Source organism: Anguilla rostrata, chromosome 2, assembly GCF_018555375.3.
Source record: "Anguilla rostrata isolate EN2019 chromosome 2, ASM1855537v3, whole genome shotgun sequence".
Taxonomy (NCBI): domain Eukaryota; kingdom Metazoa; phylum Chordata; class Actinopteri; order Anguilliformes; family Anguillidae; genus Anguilla; species Anguilla rostrata.
Genome location: NC_057934.1, coordinates 65,880,783 through 65,905,779, shown reverse-complemented (window position 1 = coordinate 65,905,779; position 24,997 = coordinate 65,880,783). Strand labels below are relative to the sequence as shown.

General features: G+C 48.2%; 1 protein-coding gene across 3 annotated transcripts; it reads left to right on the top strand.

The window, feature by feature from the left end:
- Positions 1-1,523: 1,523 nt before the first annotated feature.
- Positions 1,524-24,699, top strand: ilf3a (interleukin enhancer binding factor 3a). 3 transcript variants are annotated; one of them, XM_064324064.1, is made up of 19 exons: positions 1,524-1,681; positions 7,812-7,932; positions 9,329-9,552; positions 10,242-10,422; positions 10,831-10,978; positions 12,873-12,964; positions 14,118-14,213; positions 14,462-14,573; positions 15,187-15,284; positions 16,045-16,156; positions 16,368-16,481; positions 16,922-17,127; positions 17,510-17,680; positions 17,797-17,934; positions 19,263-19,406; positions 19,531-19,660; positions 20,324-20,371; positions 22,340-22,783; positions 23,667-24,699. In XM_064324064.1, exons 2-19 carry the CDS (start codon positions 7,930-7,932, stop codon positions 23,795-23,797), a joined length of 2,592 nt encoding a protein of 863 aa, XP_064180134.1. In that variant the 5' UTR covers positions 1,524-1,681; positions 7,812-7,929; the 3' UTR covers positions 23,798-24,699. The 3 variants fall into 3 exon arrangements, with proteins under 3 accessions (XP_064180134.1, XP_064180136.1, XP_064180135.1); XM_064324065.1 differs by lacking the exon at positions 1,524-1,681 and adding an exon at positions 6,998-7,686; XM_064324066.1 differs by lacking the exons at positions 22,340-22,783; positions 23,667-24,699 and adding an exon at positions 21,184-22,054.
- The last annotated feature ends 298 nt before the right edge of the window (positions 24,700-24,997 follow it).

The window sequence follows — 24,997 nt, the reverse complement described above, 5'->3', positions numbered from 1 at the left end:
AATTTGACCTCATGAACTGAATTATTGTTTTCTTCCCCCACGTAATTCTGGTCTTGGGAGAGCAATTTTATTAGCATGTCTTTATGGTGCAGCTGATGTGCCATTAGTACAGAATAATTAAATTTAAGTGAACACAACTGCATTGAGAATAATTCATTTTTCATTGTAAATCCCGTGTAAGGCAGGTCTCTTTTTCCACTTCCATCTCATTTAGTATCAATGGGCCTCATTCACAAAACTCTTTTAAAAATTATTCTAACTTTTCTTCTTTAAGCGTTCCGATGAAAAAACAACAACATGAGATTCATGACACGTGCAGACCTTTGTTTATCTGCATGTCCTTGGCGTATTAGATGATTAATGTTGGCTGTTTGTACATTTTGCGCGCAATCCTGTTCATGTGATTAACATAAGGAAACAGCCTTGAACAAATACAGATAAGAAAACGTTGAATGCCGAAATGTTCTTGGAAACGTTCTCATACGCAGTTTACAATCAAATGTGATCATACACGTTTTGTGAAATTGTGAATGAGGCCCAACGTGATTATATGTAGAAAGAGCATTCGTGACACCTAGTGGTTATTCTTTGAAGTGTTTGCTGAACCTTTCGCATCAGTTGGGTTTCGCTGACCATGGAAAGAAACTTAACCTGACACTCAAAAAAATCTTAGACAATACTATTTGTGGGCATTGTGGCATTCAGCGAAAACGTTTGGGATGTTTGCCTTGTTTTATTTAATTTATCACATACTATCTTTGTTTGGTCAAAGGCTATTATTCTGAATTTAACATGCATTGTTAGACAATCAGCGGCAGCATGGCGTTTGTGCTGCAACATTTGATGAATAAGTAAATGTCAAAATCACTTCATATGCTGTGGCAAATCTGTGTATTATTCACTGTTTTAGGCTTTCTGTACTGTATATTTTAAAGGAATATTGTAAAGGAACTTCCAGTTATTTTTGTTCCTTTCCCAATATTTTGTCTTGGAGCACAAGGTTAAACCTGTGCAGGATTCAGATGGAACATACTTTTCTGAGGGCTGTGTGGTTCTCTGCAGGTAAGTTTGAAAACTCGAGATCGGTTTGATGATTGTTTTTTTGTTAATGAATAATTTCATCCTTTTCCTTATCAATATCATGAGCAATCATTTCCATATGGTCTGTTTGCATAACTAATGCATTTCACAAAAAGACCCAGTGATGCTTTAATAGTAGCTGATGTTGCACGTATGAATGTAAATGTTATAAATGAAATTGAATGATTTAAGAATTCAAACGATCTCATCCCCAAATTAAGGCTAATAAAGCTATTATTTGCTCTTTTTTCACACAAAAAACATAACACCACACCTATTGTAGGTAAACATTATAAAGCATACAAATTTATCAAAGTATGATTTTAGAACAAATACAAAATAGCCTACGTACATTCATCCATGTTAGACGGCGCAGATTTTCACCCCTGGGCCATGCACCGTTAAGTAATAGAAGAACGTCATGACCCGCCTAGCATCTGTGGGTTGGCTACTTTGTGGATCACGTGTGAACGTCCTGGCTTAGCAACTTGTTAGCCCTTTCATGACGCGGATTTGTATTGGTCTCGGGCCTGCCTTGAGGCTTTCGGTGCTTAGCAGCGGCAAGGTGGTCGTCGGCTAAGCAGAAAGAATAGAAAGACAGGTATCGTATGAAACTTTAGCCGGCCGATTAGATAGACGCTTTTGCGGTGTTCGCTGTCGCACGTATTGTTCGCGTCCCCGTAGGTATTTGTACATGAAATCCTTACATTATTGTATGTTATCAGTGGCTAAATAGCGGCACCCATTGGTAGCTAGACTAGCTAGTTTGACAAGAGTACGCTAGGTCTTTGCGACAACTAGTTGGAGTAGATAGCTAATTAAACATTAATATTACTGTTCGATATTTTGATGTCAGTGGTAACCATTGCAGTGTTAACCAATTTAACTTTCATTGAACTAGCTAGCTATCTTGAGAGTAGTGGGCAGTATTTAGCTTGACTGTTAACGGTAGCTAGACTAACGTTGCTCAGACTTGAACTGGCTAGCTATCTAGTTTGGATTGGGATTGGTTAACCGTTTAGCTAGCTGCTGATACGTAGCTCAAGTCAACTAAATTAGACTATCTTAACTGACACAAACCAATGGGTAGTTACCAAAGTGTAGTTGTTGAACGTTAGTGCGGCGACATTTGGTGTCATTGTTTTGGGTCTTTTTGAAGGCTTTGTGTGGCCAGGGTAAATGTGTCAGTCGCTTTTATTCATCCCACAAATGAGTATGGAGCATTCATTTGAACACAGAAGCTAGCTAGACTCTGAGGGTAAAATGGCGGCTTCGAACTGCACTAGGTCGCCAGATAGCTTGTCAGTAGCCCGTTGCTAACCACTAGATGTGCCGGTAACATCACCTAACGTAACTGCTAGCTCACTATGTGCCGACGATTGTTCCGGGTCCCTTAGAAAGCCTCTCGTGTCTATATAGGTTTGTTGCTACGTTAGCTAGCGGTCTGTTAGATGCAGCACAATGTCCATTGATTTTATGGGGATGGGGTTTGCAGAAGGGGGTGTGTGGTTAGCTAAAATGGAGGAGGAGCGGGTTGTAACATTGCATTGATCGCACATAGCTATGTTTTGCAGCAAATGTTTTTATCCATGCAAAAACGGTCACGCTCACGTCGAATTATAGATTGCTTTGCACATTGCAGGTGGAGGTTCTGTCGTTAGTTAACTAAGTTAGAAACCTATCCTACGTATGAAAATGCGGACGACTAAAACGTCATTTTATTATTAAATGGTATTTGTAATGTATCTGGTTATGGTTGGTCGTGCTTTACCTTAACTGCTAATGGGGTAATTCTTACAATCAGATTGTTATTTAACATGGTGAGTCATTGTTTAGTCCGCCTTCAGTAATTGAATAGTATTATCTAGGACAAAGGTAAGAACGCTACTTTGCCGAGATCAGACTATAGACTGTCAGACATGCATGACGATCATGTGGTGACTTTACATGAAAGCGCCAAACATTCTGAAAAGCCAGAAGCGACCATCGAGGCAAATGCCTGTGCTTTAAAAAAAGGTCAGTAGGTGTTAGTAGATTTTGTCGCTGTACAGGTGATGGATTAATAAAGTGATCCTTAATCGTAGTAGCAGCCTATCGCGACAGCATTCTTAACGTATAATCTGCACTTGCGTCTAGGTCCAGAATTGGCTGAGGAAATGGACTATATGTGGAGAAAAGGAAAATAACCACGATGGCTTCTCTGTCTGACAATAGCTTGTGGTGTAATCGTGCATTGAATAACAGCTCGCATGTGTGTTACATCCAGCATTTGGCAGATGCCGTTATCTAAAGCGAGTTCTACAGAATACATCCTTGGGATATGTACCATTCTATTGATAAAGATGTATATTTCCACTGAAGCAATTCAGCTGAAGCACCTTGCTCAAGGATATAACAGCCAAGCCCCAGTTGGGAATCGAGCCCATAACCTTTGAGTTACAAGCCCAGTTGACTAAACATGTTGCGCTGTTGCCCCGAGCAGTTCTGTCATGAAGGATAATAATTCAGAGTGGACTATTCCTTCATACCAGAGATTGTATACAAGGGGTTGTTCTAAAGCAGCTTGCTTTTTGCATGTATTTTTGGTTCAACCCCCACCCTGCACACACACTAGTTATCAGGGTTTAGATGTGAGCTCTCTAGCCTATTCCCTCATCACTTACAGAAAAATCAATGGCATTGAAATAAGAGCAGACACGCGATGATCGACTTTGTCCTTGGTGACTTCGCGTTCATTGACTTGCCGGCTATTATAGAAGGATGCTGCCATCTCTTTATTTTCCTTCCTTTTGTGACTACTGAGTAATAGTACCTGCTCCTATGTGAAGTGAAGGTGTTGCTCTAATGTCATGGCCAGTGAAGCTGAGATAGTCTGGTGAGGCTGTCAGTAGGGGAGATGGCAGTACCTTTTTTGTGTGTGTTGGGCGCATTGAGTGGATTGGACAGGATTATGCAATGGAAACGATCAGATGAGGCGATTTATTAAAACTATTTTCTGGCACCCATCCTTGAGGACCTGCTGGGGAAAGGGGGCGTTTGAAATAACATGGGGCTCTCTTGATATGACCTGCAACAAGTGTGTGTGTGGGGGGGTGGGTTGTTTGTAAATTTGTCAGGTTCTGATGTCCCATTGTAGATTTTGCAAGAAAACTGCAGACCTCGATGTTGACAGTACTTAAAAAAAAAAAAAAAATGGTATTGGCTCTTGGAAATTAATGTGCAGAGACTGGGTTTCTTGTGGTTGTTTTTGGACAATGGGGAGAAAGGAGCAATGTCTTTTAGGAGTGTCCATTGATGCAGGTTTAATAACAGGCCCTGTGTGTTGCTGTTTTGTTGCTGTGCTTGTTTTCTTTTTATCGTGGAACTTCCTTTGCAAAATACAAAAAACACATTGTTCAAATCCTTCAAGCAATTTGTCACATTGCTTGTTTTTTTGTGAACTGACGTCTGCGTGTCCTTTGTGACACATGATGTAGACGAGCATGGAATTGGCAGCACACCATTTGTAAGTGGGCTGGATGAACTGAATTTTGGATGTTAGATTTCTATACAGGACAGAGGGATATTGCATGACGAAGGGACGCCAAGGCTTTCAGAATAAATCTTGAAGGCATACTAAGCAGGATTTTTTTGCCTTAATGTGGTCCGGTACTTCCGATAAAAGAAGTCTCCTCCACCATCTTCAATCCCGCCCACTCACCCTGAGTACCCAACTTTGGCCATCTAGCTACCTAACGTAGCTAGCTTGATGGCTAGAGGTAACATTACTTACAGGTCCAACAGAAGGCCAACCAACCCCGCGTCACTTTTCATCCGCTTGACGAACTTCTGCTGACACCACGGAGGAAAAGCAATTCCACAGTTAAATCTAGTTCTTGAGCGAGCCCTGTCGGCTTGTCTCTTTGCTTAGCTGTATCTGGGCTTCCTCCCCTCTGCCATTGCTGCAGCTAGCTAGCTAACAACAGACGCTTCACTGAAGTCTGAACCCAAACCATAGGCTTAGTTGCCACACCCACCCCTCCACACTCAGAGAAGAGCGCCACGCCCAAAAATGCCCCGAAAACAATTTGAGAATAACAAATACCGGTAAAGGTGCACTAATTTGGCGAAGGTGCATAAAGACCAAGATTGCATGTGCATCATGGACATGCCTTAGTGTGGTTATTCTATTATATTTTCAAGGTAAAAATTGTGTATAGTATGCCTTTAAAACAGCCTTTTGGTTATTTCCAGATATTCCCATATCTTTTTTTTTTGACCCACGTTGAGTATTTTGGGTACTGATAAACATTCCTGTCTTTAAAAGAGATTTGCAAAAACAAGACAAAAAGCGGACCTGGAGTTTCCTTGCCTGCCTTGTATGCATGTGGGTTGAAAGCCTGACCATTTGCTTGCGGGGCATGGGCAGAAGTTGCAGTCAGAAAAGGGGGGATATTGCTAAGTGGGTGGATCAGGTGCCAATGCCGGTTTGGAATGAGTGCCTGGCATTAGGAATGAGTGCCTGGCATGGCCAGCTTCTTCGCCCACAAAACTAGCATAGTTAAACGCAAGGAAAATATAGTAAAAAGAGCCCTTCAGCTAGGCCAGTCATCATTTCCTTGGTCTGATTCTCTGCACTGCATTTTAAGTGGCGATAGCTACTTATCCACTTGAGACCATAAACAGTAACCAGGCAGCTATTTCAGCACGAGACTGAGAAGCCTGCATGTTTTGTTTTTTTCTTTTCCATCGTCTCTTCTGGAAGGAGAACCATTGGGCCTCTAATGTAGCGCTAGCTCATACCCAGGAAAGAGGCAGTTGCAGAATGATCTGCGAATGATAGCACGCCTGAGGTGGAATTATCAAGCATGGTTTTCTTTTTTTTCCCCTCACTCTTAGCAGTATGCACATCATGTTCTTAACAAGCCAGTTAACCTGCATTCAGCAATGTGGGAAAACGGCAAGAATGCAGTGTCACGCTTCCCAGTGACTCCTTCATTCTCCTGCCCTCTCTCACTCCAGGGCCTTGAGCATGAAACCTGACATGCTAACTGACTTGATGAGGTGGGCCATCGGCCTGAATTGCTCTGACTTGGGTTGCCGGAGGTGGATAAGCGGCTGTTGTGCTGTGAACGTCGGGCACCACCAGTCGACCGGGAACGTTTGCAATGCAAGTCCTGCCTGTTCGGTTCTGTGAACTGGCCTCAACAAGTGCAACCCCATTGAAAAGATTGGAAATGTGTTTTTTGGCTGGCCTGTTGAAGTGGACCGTGTTGAAATTGTATTCTTTTTTTGTGTGCGTGATTGTCGTTTTGTTTGATCGGGATCAGATTCTTTTCATTTTTTTAAAGAAGACGTCTGATCTGTCGGCTGGCGTGACCTGCAGTGTGAATTTCAATGAAGGCCTTTGAACAGGCGCTCACAGCTGAGCTCGTGTGTTTGCAGAGAAGCTATCGGGAGTCTGTGATGAGGCCTGTCATTCTAAGGCTAGCTTTCTGCTGGCAGTTTTGGAAAGCCAGTCAGGTTTATTTGCTGTGTTTATATTTTTATACGCAAGTCCACATTTAAGCTAATAATCCAAACAGCCTGTTACCTTTGGCAGATAATGGGAGCTGGTCCCCTACAGCACTCTTTCCTGTTGAATCATCAGTAATGCACTGATCCAAATTTACTGCTAGAACTGATAGGCTAATTGTTAAGTCCCAGTCCTCAGGCTTATCAACATTTGTGGCAGAATCAGCTGTGCAGCTATTGATGATGGCAGGATGACACTGCTTTGGGCGGGAAAAATCTGTAGAAACCAGTGCATGCATGCTGTCACTGAGTCGATTTTGTTAGCATCTAGGGATCGCTAAGTGAGCCGCAGTATTGTCTGTTTTCCAGTGTGATTTGCTACCTAATGCAAAGCTAAATATGGCTGTTTTTATATTTATGTGACCCTTCCCACCATATGCATGCTGCGGCCTGCTCGTATTACACATGCAGCTCTTTTAAAGAGCAAATTTCACATCATCTAAAGTCCAGGATGCAGGTGCCGAGATTCAGCCGTGTGCTTCCACACTTGAGCGCGCGCGCGCGTGTGCGTGTGTGTGTGTGTGTGTGTGTGAATGAATGAACGTGGCCTGGAGTGAAATGCCGACCCTCTCACTCGATACCCCTGCCAGGTTTGTAGGTCGTGTCGTAGGAAGTGTCGGGAGAAGGCTGTGTCTCGTGCGCGTCAGGTCGCGCTGCCACAGAAGCCGAGCGGAAGACGGAAACTTCTAGACGCCCTAACGTAGCGGTAGAACTACCCTTGCTAAATAAAGGGGCTCTGTGGACAGGGTGCTAATAGCTACAGCAGCACAAGGGTGTCGTTTCTCTGCGGGGATAACTGTGTTACTTCTCACTGCTGTTGCCAAACCTTGTTGTTCCTGTTAAATGTTTAGCAGTCTTCCTTCTGTTACTCTACTGCCCAACCTTTTAACGTGTTTAGAGTCCAAACGGCAAGGCCACCTCCTCTGAGCAACCTCCTAACTGCAGGTTTACAGGAACCATTCAGGCTGCCTCATGAAAGGCAGGTTTCCTTGGTGGTGGTACTGTCCCAAGACTAGGCCTCGCGCTGCCGAGAGGTGTCTGGAATTCAGCAAGGTGCAGAGGCTACGCTAGTAGTTTTATTGTGCTTGAGGGGTACTCTGGAATTTGTGGCTGTGGGGCCTGTCAGGATGGCAGTTGGGTCCTGGTACTTTCTCCTGAAGCCTTTCGACGCTCCGCAGGTACGAGGAGCCGCGCTACTGGTAACACGACTGCCTGTGTCACAAGGAGGACCTGCGCCGGTACCATCACCACATTGCAGCCAGGAAGGAGCCCCTAGAGGGACCTACCAAGCGAGCTATGGTAGGACTTTCACACCCCCCCTCCCCATCCCTGTACTAAGAGCTATGCTCTGTGTGCTCTGTTTCTGTATGTGGGTTTCTGTGTGTAGGAGGTGCTGCAGACCTTGAGTGTTTTTCCTTGTTCGTGTTAAAGCTGCAGAGGGACTGCATCTAAAATCTAGCATTTGATGAGTTCTTTAAGGGTTTGGGCAAACAAAATAAGATTCACCAGCCTTCGTGTCCTTAGTTAATTTAATATGTATGATCGGTGGTATTTCATACTGTGTTTTTAAAAAATTCACGTGCCTGTGAAACTCCGTGGTTGCATCCCATGGAGCATTACCCAGGAGGTTTTGTAGGACATAAGGTGGCTATAATGACTCTATGGGGGTATTTTGCTGTTTAACTTGCAGTTCTGTTATGTGACGTGTGCTGAAGCTCTGGATTTTCCGTTCGGCTCCATGCTAGAGACCAGTCGCTCCGTGGTAGCTCGCTGGACGATTCGGTTGTTCTGTGTACACTGTTGCGCGTGTTGTACTGATTTCACAGGCATGCGTGTGTCGGACTCTTGCACACGCCTGAACAAGGCCATCTCACCCACTCGTAATTCTCCCCACGCCTCCGCCACTGCAGAATGGTTTATGTCTCTGCTCATAGCTGGCCAACTGCAAGCTGGTTAGATGTCTTGGAAGAGAAGATAGATTCTGGCAATGCACTCCTTTCTCCTTCCCTGTTTGTCTTGTCCTCTGGAGTTTTTTGTTCTTGATGGATTGTATACCTTTATAGGAGATTAAGCTTTCCGTGGAAGGTCAGAGTTGCCGATTAGGACCCTGTTTTGTCCTCCATTTGTTCCAGTGCTTCTCAGGTTTCTGAGTGAGAGCAGGTCATGAGACTTGGCCGCCACTGTAAGTTTCAGGTTTCCTCTTTCCACTGAACTCATCCCTTGTGCTCTCTCTCTCTCTCTCTCCCTCTCCCTCTCCCTCGCTCTCGCTCTCGCTCTCTCTCTCTCTCTCTCTCTCTCTCTCTCTCTCTCTCTCTCTCCCCTCTCCCTCTCTCCCTCTCTCTCCCTCTCCCTCTCTCTATCCCTCTCCCCCTCTCTCTCCCTCTCTCTCTCCCCCTCTCTCTCTCCTCTCCTCCTCTCCTCTCTCTCTCCTCTCTCCCTCTCCCTCTCTCTCTCTCTCTCTCTCTTCCCCTCTCTCTCTCTCCTCCCTCCCTCTCTCCTCCCTCTCCCTCTCCCTCTCCCTCTCTCCCTCTCCCTCTCCCTCTCCCTCTCCTCTCCCTCTCCCTCTCTCCCCTCCCTCTCCCTCTCCCCTCTCCTCCCTCTCCTCCCTCTCTCCCTCCCTCCTCCTCTCCCTCTCTCCCCTCTCCCTCTCCTCTCTCTCCTCTCCTCCTCCTCCCTCCCCCCCCCTCCATGGCAGCCCCCGCCGTTCCGCCAGCGCCCGATGCGCATCTTCGTGAACGACGACCGCCACGTGATGGCCAAGCACTCGGCCGTGTACCCCACGCAGGAGGAGCTGGAGGGCGTGCAGAACATGGTCTCGCACACGGAGCGCGCCCTCAAGGCCGTCTCCGACTGGCTGGACGAGCAGGAGAAGGGCGGCGCCAAGGGCGACTCGCCCGACGCCGAAATGGAGAAGGAGAGGTGAGGGCGGGTTTCCGGGGCGGTGGGGCGCGCTGGCCCGCGGAGTTCTGCGTCTCTGGGACGCGGGACACTTCAAAATCCGCGTTTTTGGCCATAACGTGCAAACTCACCATAACGCCATAAAGTATGTCGTTCATTATTTTATTATGACACTTGTAAATGAAGCGGGATGAAATGGTGAGATCGGTGGGATGAAATAATAATATTTTAAAAACCGTAGGAGCAACTTCTGTTTTAATTTGCTCGTGTTGAGCAATCTAGCTAGAGTGTGATTTCTCGTTTTTGACTTTTCTTTCAAATTAAGTTCCTTCTTTGATTCTTGCAACGCTACAGTTGTGTAAGTAGCAGTGTCAGGCACCGAAAGACGATCAGCTCAAAGAAACGGTGGTAATTATTTTGCTGTGGTCCAAGTCTGGGTCATCACCCGTTGTAATCCCCAAGCAAAACAAAAAAAAGGGACCATGGAATATCTTCGTTTATAGGACGTGATGTATTTTTTCCTGCGTTAACTTGACCGTTTGTACAGAGAGCACTGCTGCACGGCTAACGAACGGCTAGCGCCGTAGCATTGTCAGAGGGGCTGCTTTACACCAGAGTTTTCGGCTGCCGGGCGGGAGAGCTGTTTTTGCTCCCCCATGTCATGGAGGCTTTCCTGACTGTGCCGTCCCCCCCCGTCCCGTCCCCCCCAGCGAACCCAGGCCCTCGGAGCAGGCCACACGCACCCTGCGCGGGGTCATGCGGGTGGGCCTGGTGGCCAAGGGGCTGCTGCTGAAGGGCGATCTGGACCTGGAGCTGGTGCTGCTCTGCAAGGAGAAGCCCACCATCACCCTGCTGAAGAAGGTGGCCGAGAACCTGTCTGTGCAGCTAACGGTGCGTCCCACAGGCTGGGTGTCCTTCTCACTGACAGGGTTTTATTATTAATAATAATAATCATAATAATAATAATCATAATCATAATAATAATCATCATCATCATAATAACAATCATAATAATAGCAATAATAATAGCTTTATTTGTATAGCTCTTTTGAATGAATGAATGAATATAGTTTATTTGGGTCATACATTATAAGGAACAAAATTTGACAAGTTGTGTGGAAATGTAACAGACAATACATCATCATACATGTATGCACTAATCCATTTCACACAATAAAATTCACACAATCAATAACAAAGTGCAGATAACAAAGTGTTACGTGTTTCTTTTGGTTCAGTTTTTTAAAAGCCAGTTTAAATGGTGAACCTGCCCCCCCCCCCCCCCCCCCGCCTCCACAGACCATCACCGAGGAGAAGTACGAGGTCATCCAGTGCATCCGGGACGCCACCATCGTGATCAAGAGCGCCAAGGAGCCCGTGCTGACCCTCACCATCCACCTGACGTCCCCGGCGGTGCGGGAGGAAGTGGAGCGGCAGGCTGCCGGAGGTGGGCTCTCCCCCCCCCGGGGCTCAGCCTAAACCCAGGGCCTCCTCCCCCAGGACAGGCCCGCCCGCACGCGTATTGTTTATTGGGCCTTCAACAGAGCTGGGAGGCAGATTGCTGTAAAATAAGAAAAAAAAACATGCTGTTTGTAGCTCTTTAGACTTAACATGTCTTCCACTTAGTGGTAGCGTTTTTTTTTGATGGCCCAATACACAGTAAAAGTACCGACGAGGTTTTAAAAGCTGTTCTGTCAGTCCTTGTGTTATAGCGTAAAAAAGAAATTGATATTTTTTGAAGGCTTACTGAGAACAGAAAAAGAGCAAACAGAAACATGATTGCATGTGTTTTTTTAAAAAAAACTGAAGTTGTATGAACGGTTTGCATTGCAGCAAAAATGAGTAGCGGAGTTTGATTGGTGTTCTTCTGGTTGATAGCCCCAGTGTAAGGCTACGGGTTCCGATCCGGTTTTGTGAAGCAGGACAGCGTGGGTTATAGGTAACGCTTGGGCATTTTTTGACCCTGTGTGGTTGGGTGAGAACTCACCCAATCACAGTCGACGTGACACAGCCGTGTTCGAAACCTGGGGCGGGGGTGGGGTCAGGGGTCGGGATCAGGAAAAGCCCCCGAATCCAGGGCTTGACAGGTCTGGGGGAGCGTGGCCGAAATAACACCATGGGCTGCTGGGCCCCCCTTTGGGTGCAGTAGAGCCACATATCTCTAAGGACCCCGGCCTTATCTAAACCCCACGCTGAGAGCACAGCCCCAGGTTGGGCCAGTGAAGCCATCAGTTTTGCTGCAGTGTAGACTGGGCCTTTTTTTACACTAGACTGTGCATTTGATCACTGCTGCCTGTGGTTCAAAATCTGATTCTCTCTACCAAGCCTTCTAGTTTGTCAATTTTTTAGGGACGCTGGACCTTTGACCAACTGGACGCTCTCTGTCTCGGAAGGGGCAAAGCAGTACACCCAAAAGGGGGCAAAGGGGAGGGGTTGTGCCCCCCTGGTCACACTCATGCACCCGGTTGTATGTCCTGGGACAGACATAAAAAAAAAAATGAGCAGGAGTGGACATCCCATGTGAGAGCAGTGGTAACGAGTCACGCTGGTGATATATGTTAGGGCCGCTACTTTTTCATTTTTTAGGAAAGGGAAGATTATACTTTGACAAATGCCCCCCCTCAGTTGTTAGTGTCAGTGTCAGTTGATTCCCGTTCCTAACGTTCGAATGTAAATACTGTAGCAGTGCTTTAGTACATCCACATCTCTAAGTGGAAAAAGTAAATCGGCGAACATCATTCAATATATAATTGAATGTTTCTGCGTAATTTAAATTTATGAGTATATCACCATCTGGTCACAAACGTGAGGTTTTCTGAGGAGTGGCTGGTGGTTCTCACTTTGGGCAGATGTGAATGCCAGGGCACAGTTTTGAGTTGAACAGGGGTAAGGTGTATGAAGTCTGTAGGGACTCGGCGACTGGTGCATTCTGCGTAGTGTAACTGTTAGAAAACAACGTCATCTTACACACCCTCGCCTAATTATACTGGGTGGTGCGTCCTCTTTAGTTCGTATTATAGCAGTTGCTGTTCTTTAAACGACATGGCTGTCCAAACACAGGGACGTGTACGGTGTTTATGAGGTGCCTGCTTTAGTCCTGCTGCGTAGCGTCGGACCACCAGGAGGAAGAGTAGGGGCCCTAATGTGTAGGCACAGCGCTGCTGGGAGCCGACTGCGGGCGCCGTGGGGGTCCATTCGCTCTGTCTCGGGGGGACCCCCCCTCCCTCCCCCCCCCTCCTGCCCCTGTGCTTTTGGGAAAGGCTGCCTCCTCCCCCTGGCCGCGTGACAGAAACCCCCCTTGGTCAAACTGTACCTTGTCTTCTTATTCCACCCGCCAATAGACACGCTCTCAGTCAGCGAGCCCCCGGATGTTCTGGACAGGCAGAAATGCCTGACTGCCTTGGCGTCTCTTCGCCACGCCAAGTGGTTCCAGGTTTGCATTTTGCCTTTATTTCGTCTTGAAGTAGTGAGTTTTTATTTATTTCTTTATTTCTATTATATTTCTGCCATTTTCTTTCTTTTTCGTGCATTCTGAAGTGTTCCACCCTCATAGTGTCTCACGGCTCTTGTTAGACTGTTTTAAATGCTCAGTGCAGGCGTTCTTCTCTCCCCCCGTTGCGTCCCCTGTTTAAACCCCCTTAGAGGACACCGCGTATGTGTTTCGCTAAAACGGCTATTTTTATGCCATTATTATTTGGAGCTTTATGTGAGTTTTTTTTTCTTTCTTTTCCTTCCTTAATAAATACACATGCTTTCGAGTGTTTTGACTGGCGTATTTTAGTAAGAGGTTCGTATTTGGTGCAGAGAGGGGTATGTGTTTCACTAACTCACGTTTGCTATCCTCAGGTGCAATATTTCCGATGGTGTAGGGAACTCTGTTTTTTACAGTGTGACATCTTGGCATTAACCTTCATGTTTCGTGGAATATCTTCACGCCACCCACTCGCATTAAAACGAGGTTATTCCCATCACCGCAGTAAATGGCTTACTAAATGACGTACTGTTATGAAGTGGATTATTTCAGGCTTTCTCCCCCCTGCAGTACTTTGAGTACTCATCACTATTGTGTGTATGTGTAGTGTGCAGTCTGAAACCTGATGCAACTTTCTCTGTGTTCAGAGGGAATATTGCACCTCGTTCAGCTTTTTTCGTTCATACTGGGGTTTGGGGGGGACACTCGTTAAAATGGCCTAGTACTTGTTTTGGATATTGCTGCTTAAAAGAATTTTGAGAGTAAAATTAGAAAGGTTTTTTTTTTCTTCTCCGTAGTCTGTGTACCAGGCTGGAATTAAGTTTTGCTTATTTTCATAACCTGACACTTTTTTTTGCATTTAAATAGGAAATATTTCTGCAGTCCTCTAATAGCAATAGAATCTCTCAGCAAGCCCTAAGTGAAGGAGGAATTTCTGTGTGTGACGAATTGTCTTTTGGTTCATGGAGTCATGCAGAGCATGTGCAGAGAACAGTACAGGGAGGGAGTGCCATGCTGACCATGTTGAAAGGCCTGTGAGGATTCCTGGCTAAGTGGTCCTCTCCTCCCCCCCTCCCCCCTCCACCCCCACCCCCCCTCCTGCTTGTGTCTGCAGGCTCGGGCCAACGGACTGAAGTCCTGCGTCATCGTCATCCGCATCCTGAGGGACCTGTGCTCCCGGGTCCCCACCTGGGGCCCCCTGCGCGGATGGGTGGGTCGGAGCTGGGGAGACGCCGGGGGGGGGGGAATTTCAGGCTCCTTTCCTGTTTGAACGTGGGTGAAACGCTTCCGAGAAAAGGCTCTTCCAGTATGACTGGCCAATCAAATGCATTCATTTTAAAACTTTTTTTTTTAAATGTGGGATTTTGAGCCAAGAGAAAGATCGGAAATTAAAAAACCCCCGAAAATATTATTTTATAAAGTTGAAAATATTATTTTTCTCTCTCTCCCCTGGCGCAGCCGTTGGAGTTGCTGTGTGAGAAAGCGATCGGAACGGGGAACCGGCCAATGGGAGCGGGGGAAGCTCTCCGTAGAGTTCTCGAATGCCTGGCTTCTGGAATTCTCATGTCTGGTAAGCCCGTTCACCATCCAGCGCTGCTCACACTGTAGCTGAACGTGCATTGGCATTCTTACTTTATGGAAATATGCAGGTGCTGCAGGGGGTGCTGGGACGCAGGAGGACGAGTGCAATTATAGCCTGGGAAAATCCCCATGTGGCCCAGAGGGCTGTGCATAAACTAATTATAGCAGTGACTCTGCTGACTGTTTACTTCCTCATAGCGTCTCGTGTTCCGTATGATGGAGTAGTTTACTGTGATTACAGGGGCTCAGCTAGCTGACGGAACTGACCGTGCTGCAGGGCTGAGCACCTGAAACAGTACCCTCAATGTGTGGATGTGCCCTTGGGTTCTGTTACAGCAGCATATCTGCTGAGCTCATTTGCTTGCCCTCTGTAGCCCACGGGTCAGTTATGCCCTCTTAACATTGTTTACGCTGTTAATTTTCAGGGCTGCACACGTGCTGTATGCAGATTGTGCCTTTGTTACAGTTCAGAATGGCTGCCAGTGTTAATGTGACCTGTGGATGTCCAGTGGAGGGGGAGGAGCTCAGCTTTAAGGGTCTGTTGTAGAGAGCAGAGATTGTGCTGTTTGGGGTAAAGATGCGCGCCGCTGGGTTTTCTCCAGACGGTCCGGGCATCTCTGACCCGTGCGAGAAAGAGACGACGGACGCCATCAGCCACCTGGACCGCCAGCAGCGCGAGGACATCACACAGAGCGCACAGGTGGGCTGGTCTCTGGGCCTGCTCAGTGCACGCGCTAGTGTATACACACACGCATGTGCACGCAAAACACGCACACACAAACACACACACAAACATGCACACTCAAACACACACACACATGCACACTCGCAGATGCATTTGTTTTATATACACACACACACCCACACACACTCACAGATGCATTTGTTTTATATACACACACACACCCGCACACTCACAGATGCATTTGTTTTATATACGCACACACACGCACACTCACAGATGCATTTGTTTTATATACATGCACACTCACAGATGCATTTGTTTATATACACACACACACGCACACTCACAGATGCATTTGTTTTATATACACACACACACACGCACACTCACAGATGCATTTGTTTTATATACGCACACACACGCACACTCACAGATGCATTTGTTTTATATACATGCACACTCACAGATGCATTTGTTTTATATACACACACACACACGCACACTCACAGATGCATTTGTTTTATATACGCACACACACGCACACTCACAGATGCATTTGTTTTATATCACACACAGGCACACTCACAGATGCATTTGTTTTATATACATGCACACTCACAGATGCATTTGTTTTATATACACACACACACACGCACACTCACAGATGCATTTGTTTTATATACACACACACACTCGCAGATGCATGTGTTAAGCAGGGCGTATCTGAGCACTTCCGGGACCTCCTCCGTTTCTCTTTCTCCTTAACGCTCCCCAGCACGCCTTAAGACTGGCTGCGTTTGGGCAGCTGCACAAAGTGCTGGGGATGGACTCGCTACCCTCCAAAATGCCCAGGAAGCCCCGGAGTGACACCCCCATAGACTACACAGGTATGCACCCATCCCCCCCCCCCCCGCACTCTGGCCTGGGCTCAGTTCAGATGAGTCCTGCCTGTGCTTTCATACCCTTTAACACTGTGTCCATCTCACCGCACTCTGATTAAGACCGCTGTGTGTTTGTGGGGCGGGGCCATGGCGGTGAAAACGGCAAGGCTCGTTCAGGACACCCACGCCTTTGTGTGTTTTGTTCGTTGCGTCACAGTCCAGATCCCGCCCAGTTCCACTTACGCTCCGCCGATGAAGAGGCCTATCGAGGAAGAGGAAGGAGGCGACGACAAGAGCCCCAACAAGAAGAAGAAAAAACTGCAGAAGAAATGTACGTGTGCCTCAACGTAGGGCTTTATTAAAGGGTGCTCACCCTGCTTCCATTTTACAGTCACCTTAGGTAAGCGTAGCATGTCTATATCTAATGTTTGGTTGTTTCTGTGTCAGGGTACAGTGTTCCTTTGAATGTTAATCAGATTCATGAAGTTTGTACGACATCCTTCCAGAACTTGCACCAGTACTAATGAAATGGAAATGGATTGTACGTATACAGTGTTCTTCCAAGTGCTTCACAGCAAAGGGGGAAACTGGGTGATACAGGGCAGCCATTTTGTGCCAGAACGCTCACCAATGAACAACCTTACTACTTTGTTGTGGTACTGTTCTTGGCTCTGAAATGTTCCCCAAACTAAAGGCAAACATAAGGAACTCTTTCCCCCCTCTTTGAAACCTGATTGGCTCTGAGTCTGACGTGGAGTGTTCCTCCTCCAGCCCCGGAGGAGAAGGCGGAGCCGGCGCAGGCCATGAACGCGCTGATGCGGCTGAACCAGCTCAAGCCGGGCCTGCAGTACCGGCTGGTGTCCCAGACCGGCCCCGTGCACGTGCCCGTCTTCACCATGGCCGTGGAGGTCGACGGCAAGAGCTACGAGGCCTCGGGGCCGTCCAAGCGCACCGCCAAGCTGCACGTGGCCGTCAAGGTGAGCCTCCACAGCGGCCTGGCGGTAGCCTTCCTTCGGCCTGTCCTGTAGTGTCTGTGGCTCGTTTCACTCATCCTGAGTTACACTGGCGATTACCCTCGCTCACCACCCTGTTACTCTGCACAGCTTGTCAGTACCTCGTCAGAAAGTCACGTGTCACTCTTTTTAAGCCATTCCAGGATTAATTAGATGTGGTTGAAGCTGCCTAATACTGGTTTCCACTTTGGTGCTCTAACCCGTTTCTAGTAAGACTTGAGCTGAAGCTGCTATGCATTGGTGGAGCTCTCTGCAGTTCCAGCACGCCCTGCTGTAGCTCACAGAGCGTCAGGGCTGCTGCGTCTCTGTCCCTCTGACCCGCCGGCCTCGGCCCCGTCTCTCTCAGGTCCTGCAGGACATGGGCCTGCCCACGGGGGTGGAGGTGAAGACCGCCGACCCGGTGAAGGGCGAAGAGGGGACCAATGACACGGAGTCCAATCCCCTGGCCACGCCCGCCGCGGCCGCCGACCCGTCGGCCACGGGCCCCGCCAACTCGGAGGCCGCGGACCTGGCGGAGGTGCGTCCGCCGTTTCGGGCCCGCGGTCGGGGCTCCCTGGCGCTCGCCCGGTTGGAAACGGGCCCTTCCGTCTGGTGGATCTGTGTGACCCGCTCTCTGTCGCCCCCTCCCTGCAGAACGCGCGGCAGCAGGGCCCCATCCTCACCAAGCACGGGAAGAACCCGGTGATGGAGCTGAACGAGAAGCGGCGCGGGCTCAAGTACGAGCTCATCTCCGAGACCGGCGGCAGCCACGACAAGCGCTTCGTCATGGAGGCGAGTCTGCGTCGCCCCCCCGGCACTGCGGCGCGTCTGCTGCAGAACGCAGGTTTCCTCTGCGCAGGTCTGCAGCAGAACGCAGGTTTCCTCTGCGCAGGTCTGCAGCAGAACGCAGGTTTCCTCTGCGCAGGTCTTCAGCAGAACGCAGGTTTCCTCTGCGCAGGTCTGCAGCAGAACGCAGGTTTCCTCTGCGCAGATCTGCAGCAGAACGCAGGTTTGCTCTGCGCAGGTTTGCAGCAGAACGCAGGTTTCCTCTGCGCAGATCTTCAGCAGAACGCAGGTTTGCTCTGCACAGGTCAGAGAAGCCTGAAGCGGCTTACTTTAAACGGCCAGTTCGCCCAAACGTGAAATTAATCTTGAGGTGTTTCCGCTTACCCGGAATAGCATCCGTCCATCCGGATAGCTTTGCTGAAACGAGGTGCCTGTTCAAGGTGTTGGCTGCAGCTCAGCCTGGTAAAACCTGATAGAACCGCACGGCTCCAACTTCATGTGGCCTCAAAGCGCCAAAAATTTAACATTTGAAAAGTTTAACACGGTGCGTGGAAACGGCTTTATTTAATTTTTGAGTGAGCTGCCCCAGTTTTGAGTGAACTTTAAATCGGGTTGGAGTGACGACCAAGACCCAGATCACCTTAGTTCAGGTTTATTTCACTTTCTTTATGTTATGCCAGGTGAGTCCCACTAAAATTAAAACTAAAAACTCTGCTGAAGGGAGCCTTAGCAGGTTTTCTTTTGAATCACAGGTCAGCTGGGTTTAAGGCTGAGGGATTTACTGTATTCCATGCTGTTGTCACACGCCATGTCGACAGGAAGGTTAATCTCTGCTTTCCAGTTGTTTTTGCCAGCAACCGCAGGATGCTATTTGTGTTAAAAGTGAGCTAACGTAGACCCTTATAGCTTGTGTGTCCCCGTGTAATCACTGGCGCTGTAAAAATGCTAGCAATGCTTCAGCTGTTCAGTCTAATCACTTGTACATGCCTGGGTACAGGAAAGCCTGGCAAATGTCGCCCTCTAGTGGGCTGTATTTGTAACAGTTACAGAATCAGTTGTGCGGTCTTTAATCACGACCATAAGTTAATCTCTAAGTTTGAGCTGACGGACGGTTCTCCTTTTGCAGTGAATGCGTTTGTCCAATGACGGTGATATGCACTTCTGTATATAAGTGTTCAGCTGGATAAAAGCTCTGGATTAAAGCATCTGCTAAATAAATGTAATGTAATGAATGCACAGTAGGCATAAAAGCAGTTGCTCAGACAGCGGTGGCGTTCTCGGTTCGTTGTCAGCCGTCTGATCAGTGCTGACGGCTGCTCGTCCTCCTCTCTCAGGTGGAGATCGATGGGCAGAAGTTCCAGGGCACCGGCTCCAATAAGAAGGTGGCCAAGGCGTACGCCGCCCTGGCCGCCCTGGAGAGGCTCTTCCCCGAGGGCTCCACCCCGGAGGCGGCCAAGAAGAAGAAGCTCCCCCCGATGGTATCGGCACGTCTCCCTCCGTCCTTCGCTAGTCCTGTAACCTGCTGCGTTGTGAACCCGGCTGTGTCACTGTAGCCATGGCTACGGTAACTCTGTCTGTCTCTCTGTCCGTCCGTCCCGGCAGCACAACCCCGGCTTTGGCATGATGGGCGGCGCTCCGGCGGATCCCTCGTCCAATCCTAGGGGCCGAGGGAGAGGGGGGCGTGGCCGGGGGAGAGGCAGAGGGTTCAACAATGCCGGCGGATATAACCAAGGTTTGTGATGACATTACATTACATTACAGGCATTTGGCAGACGCTCTTATCCAGAGCGACGTACAACAAAGTGTATAACCATAACCAGGAACAAGTATGACGAAACCCCTAGAGAGAAGTACCGGTCCAAGTGCAGGGAACAACCGCATAGTTCAACTTGGACCCTGAAGGTTAAACTGATTAACACTAACAACGAGAACGGCAACAATGCAGTCTATGGAAAAAATACAAGCAGTAAAGACAGTTAATGCACCTAAGTCACCTACGAAACAGACAAATGACGTTTGTCACCTACGAAACAGACAAATGACGTTTGCCAAGAGCCACAGACAGAGAAAGTCTGCACACAGTGTTACTGTTAATAGGGCGACATAGCTCAGGAGGTAAGAGCGTTTGTCTGGCAGTCGGAGGGTTGCCGGTTCGATCCCCTGCCCTGGGCGTGTCGCTGAGCAAGACACCTAACCCTTAATTGCTCCCAACGAGCTGATTGGTACCTTACATGGCAGCCTTTCACCACTGGTGTGTGTGTGAATGGGTGAATGAGAGGCATCAATTGTAAAGTGCTTTGGATAAAAGCGCTATATAAATGCAGTCCGTTTACCGTTACCATTAGAACGTCGTGAGCTTACCACAGCTAAGATTGCGCATTATCTTCTTCTGCAGGAGGCTACGGAAGCTATGGCTACGGGAACAGTGGGAACTCTGGATACAGTGAGTACCTGTTCTCTTCTCCCTCTGTCCTTCCCCTCCCCGCCTCTCAGGCTTTTACACTGTCTGACAGGCTAGAGAAGAGTGGCTGTTGGGAGGGGACAGTGCGCCATTACCGCTGCAGCACTGCTACAGTGCTGAATGCACACAGCCTCATCTACAGACGTGTGTCGCGGCTCCATGTCCGCCCTGCAGGTGCGGCTGTGTGTGTTCCACAGCCCCAGAGCCCCGGTGTGTCAGTGCTTCACCTGAGACGCGTGGCGCGCTGTCCCGGATGAAGCTAACGCACATACCGAGCATTACTGAGGGCCGCAGAGGGACATACTCTCTACACTTGTGTGCTACTGTAATACACAATGTGCTGAATATGGGGAGTCGCTGGTGATGTAGAGTAAGACTAAATGTGTAGAGTAAGACTAAATGGTGGTAGATGTAATTTGGGAGTAGCTCTTGCCCCTCCTGACTTCAGAGGGCAATATTTGAGAGTGGTAGTGGGTACTGTCCTTCCTGGTGACGCTGTAACACTTTTACATTTCTCTGCTTTGGTAAGCCGCAGGACTCAATCCATCAGTTATTGAGTCCCCCCCCCCCCATCCCCCCACCCCCCAAAATCGGCAAAAGGCACAGCAGCATGTTCTGAGGAAAAGCTCATCTAGAGGGTGACAGGAGCAGAGAAATCTAAAAAAATAAATTTTTAAAAACGACACACGCAGAATCCAGCACCAACAATGGCAGCACCTGCCTTTCTCAGGGGCACGAAAATCAGAGTCTAATTTTATTTTTTTTTTCTTCTTCTCTGCTCTGTCTCACTCTAGGTGACTTTGTCTCAGACTGCTATGGCTACCACGATTTTGCATCGTAGAACAGCCTGCTGGTCCCTTAAATAAATCCTTTTTAAAAAAAATATATAGTGGAAAGACCTGGGGCAGTCGTCCCAAACAGACCCCCCAAGCTGTAGAAGCCACAGTGGGGCTTCCTTCTACAGAACAGCACTGCTGCTGGGTGGACCCCCCCCTCCCAAAACAACGCCGCTGGCCTGCAAACAACGCTGATCGTGCTCTGGACGTGGAAAAAGCTTTAATTTTCTGAAGGACCGCGAAACAAAAGTACTTTAAGATGAGACGTTGAGTCGGATTTTGTTTTTTTTTTCCTTTTTACTGTGGACTTCTGTTCCTTTTACTGTGATCATGACATATACTGTGTTGCTCAATTTTTAATAATCGCTCTGATTATCAGTGTTAATAAGAATCCTGACTGCAGGTTTTTGTACTTTTTTGTATTATATTGTATTAATTGGACGCGTTACGTTTCTTCCTATGCACCCTCCAAACCTGTGTGTGAGAGAGGGAACGTGAGAGAGCGGAAAGACTGAACTGTTGAGGAGACTTCGCTGTTTTGACTGAAGCTGCAGAACTCCGTTAGCACGGCTAGCGTGCGAAATGTGCAGAGCAGCCGCGTGCGCTGACGTGCTGACACCTCTGGGTGCCGCCTCCCGCCCCCCCCCCCTCCACTCGACGCGTTTCAGACGGAACGACGCTGCTGATCCTTGCACGACACTGTCGTTTTTTTATTTTCATTCTAGAACCATGTGTGTTGTTTGTATTTTTTAAAAAAAGGTCCATGAAGAGATTTTCTTTTAAAAAAATAAAAATAAATGTTTTGTCCCTTGGCAAGGGACAGAAACGACATTGTAGTGTATGTCTTTAAAATGCACAAGTATCCCAACGCATGAAGAACTGAATGCACATAAATGGGATTGTTCCTGCTGTGTTCCTCTCGGTTTTTATGTGAAATCGTTCGACCCTTTGAAGAGTAGGTTTTTTGGAACATTTTTTCAAAATTCTCCGCCAGTGTTCTAGAACTCCCGTCACTCATTAATAATAATGAGGTAGTTCCCTTGGAGTGACATCATGCATACCGGTTTTTTTTTTTTCTTTCTCAGCACTCTTATGCCTTGCCCTTCGTTCCTAGATAACTACTACAACAACGGTGGGGCCGGCGAGGGCGTCGGGGCTGCGGGCGGCTGTGCCATGGGCCCGGCCGGCGGGCCTGCGGGCGGGGGCGCCGGTGCCGGCGCCGGGGGCTATGGCGGCTTCTACCAGAACGACGGCGCGTACTCCGCCCCTCCGCCCGCCGTCCCGAAGCCGCCCGGCAAGAAGCCCCCCCTGCACCAGGGCGGGAAGCCGCCGTTCGCCGCCCCCCCGGCGTCGGCGGGCGGGGCGCCGGGAGGCTACCAGGCCACGCCCCCTCCGGGGCAAGGCTCCTACAGCCAGTACGGCCAGGGCTACGGGCCGGGCAAGAAGAACTTCAGCCAGAACCAGGGAGGAGGCGGCGGCGGCGGCTACTCCAGCTACAGCACCGCCTATCCCAGTCAGGTGACAGGGGGCGGGGGCAGCCAGGAGTACAGCTATGAAGGTGAGCGCCAAGGGCCTGTGAAGAAAGACGCCATGTTTGGCGTGTGCGTGTGTGTGTGCGCTTACCAGCGCCCTGTCTTCAGTGTGCTCACACAGGGCTTGGAATGACTGTGTGTGTGTGTGTGTGTGTGTGTGTGTGTGCGCGCTTACCAGCCCCCTATCTTCAGTGTGCTCACACAGGGCTTGGAATGACTGTGTATGTGTGTGTGTGTGTGTGTGTGCTTACCAGCCCCCTATCTTCAGTGTGCTCACACAGGGCTTGGAATGACTGTGTATGTGTGTGTGTGTGTGTGCGTGCGCTTACCAGCCCCCTATCTTCAGTGTGCTCACACAGGGCTTGGAATGACTGTGTGTGTGTGTGTGTGTGTGTGCGCTTACCAGCCCCCTATCTTCAGTGTGCTCACACAGGGCTTGGAATGGCAGCTCATGCCTGATGTAATCACAGATAGTGCTGCCCTGACGTGGACAGCTTTCCTGAGAACTGGAAGGGCTTATTCATGAAACGGGGTGACATGCCTGCTGGTCATCTTGGGGCGCGGTGTCGGACAGTGGGGCGCAGTAGAGTCTTTGCTGTGCCTCCGGTGCAGTGGATTGAGTGTGCTTATAATTCGTTCTTTGGTTACTGTAGCAACAGCATATATGAGTCATGTCCAGACCAGGGGGGGGGGGAGGATAGCAGCTACCAAAGTCAGCGCCTCTGTGACACACTTGGTGTTTACTCTGTCCTTGCCTGTTAGTAGTGCACGTTCAGTCAGTCGAAGACCTTCAGGATACAGGATATGTGAGTTGCATTTGAAATGGAAGGATGCTGGTAGTGTGATACGAAGCTGCATTAAGAACTGTGCCTCTTTCTTTCTTTCTTTCTTTTTGGTCTGTGTTCATAGGTTACAACAACCAGGCGAACTTCAATGTGCCAGGTGGCGCCAACCCAAGCTATGGGGGAAACCAGGGTTCCTTTGGCAGTCCTGTGGGTTATGGGAGGGGGGAGCCCAGCATGAACTACCAGTACAGATAGACTGAAACTCCACTTCCCAGAACCCCTCGTCCTCCATCCCTCTCTCAAGCTTTTTCCCAAAGCAGAAACGGCTCCCTTCTAAGTCAAGGTCCTCTCAGAGGAAAAAAAAAGCTAATTTTCATATTTCAGCTGCACAATTTCTGTTTGGATGTGTAAAAAAGATGATTAGGTAACAGTGTTTATTCTTTTGTATGGAGTTTTCCTTGCACCCCCCCCCCCTTTGAGCAATGCATTGCTGACCCATTGATATTAAAAAATAAAAGTCCCTTTCGCAAAACGGGCTCCCTGTCTGCTGGGCCGATAAGCATATTGTTACCTGTTCGTTTGGTTAACACTGTTGAGATCCCTGTTTTCTCCAAAAATTTTATCTCCAGTTCATAAGCTGCTCGTTGTGGAGGTTTGCTGAAGTGATTGAATCGCATTTTGATGTGAGACCGGTCATTTTCACTGCTCTCCAATGGATGGTTAGTCAGGTTGTTTCATCTTAACTTCTAAGTTTTAACTAAAGTAGGTTTTGGTCTCTGCCTTTACCTGTGACGGTTCCTGTGTCACTATTACAACGCACCTGTGCTTGTGTTAGGATCATCTTTGGCCTAGCCCGACGTTACTGAAAACAATGACCTACTTGCCTCATTACCAAACAATGTATAGTTTTTCTTTAATTTTGCTTGTAATTTTAATGCTTATTTTTAATGTTTGAATTTATTTTATTTAGCGGTTTTCAGCCAGTGATTTCTTGAATGTAGGTGACTGGCAATTGAATGATTTTTAGTTTGCTCAATGAGTTATTGGGGGGGTGGGGTTTTTATTTTTTATTTTTTGTCCCCCCATTATTTTTCTGAATAATGTGTACCGATGTCCATCAGTTGTGGTTTGTATCAATAAAGGATTTTTATTTTGGATGGTGCCTTCATTTATGGTTCCTGAATTGTACATGTATGTAGTGCTTTTCTGTCGCATTGCATTAAATTACGTTACGATCATTCGGCAGAGACCGTTATCCAGCGCGGCATACAAAAGTACCTAATCGCCAAAGAGACACAAAGGGCCCTTTTGTCGTAAAACTGTATTTCACCAAAAATACCACTACACCGCTAACTTATCTGTACACAGCTGTAACTGTCCCCAAAGAAAAGCCAAAAACGGAGGGACGATAAGCAAAGAGGGCCCGAAAAGCTGGCGTCTGAAGAGGTTTGGTCT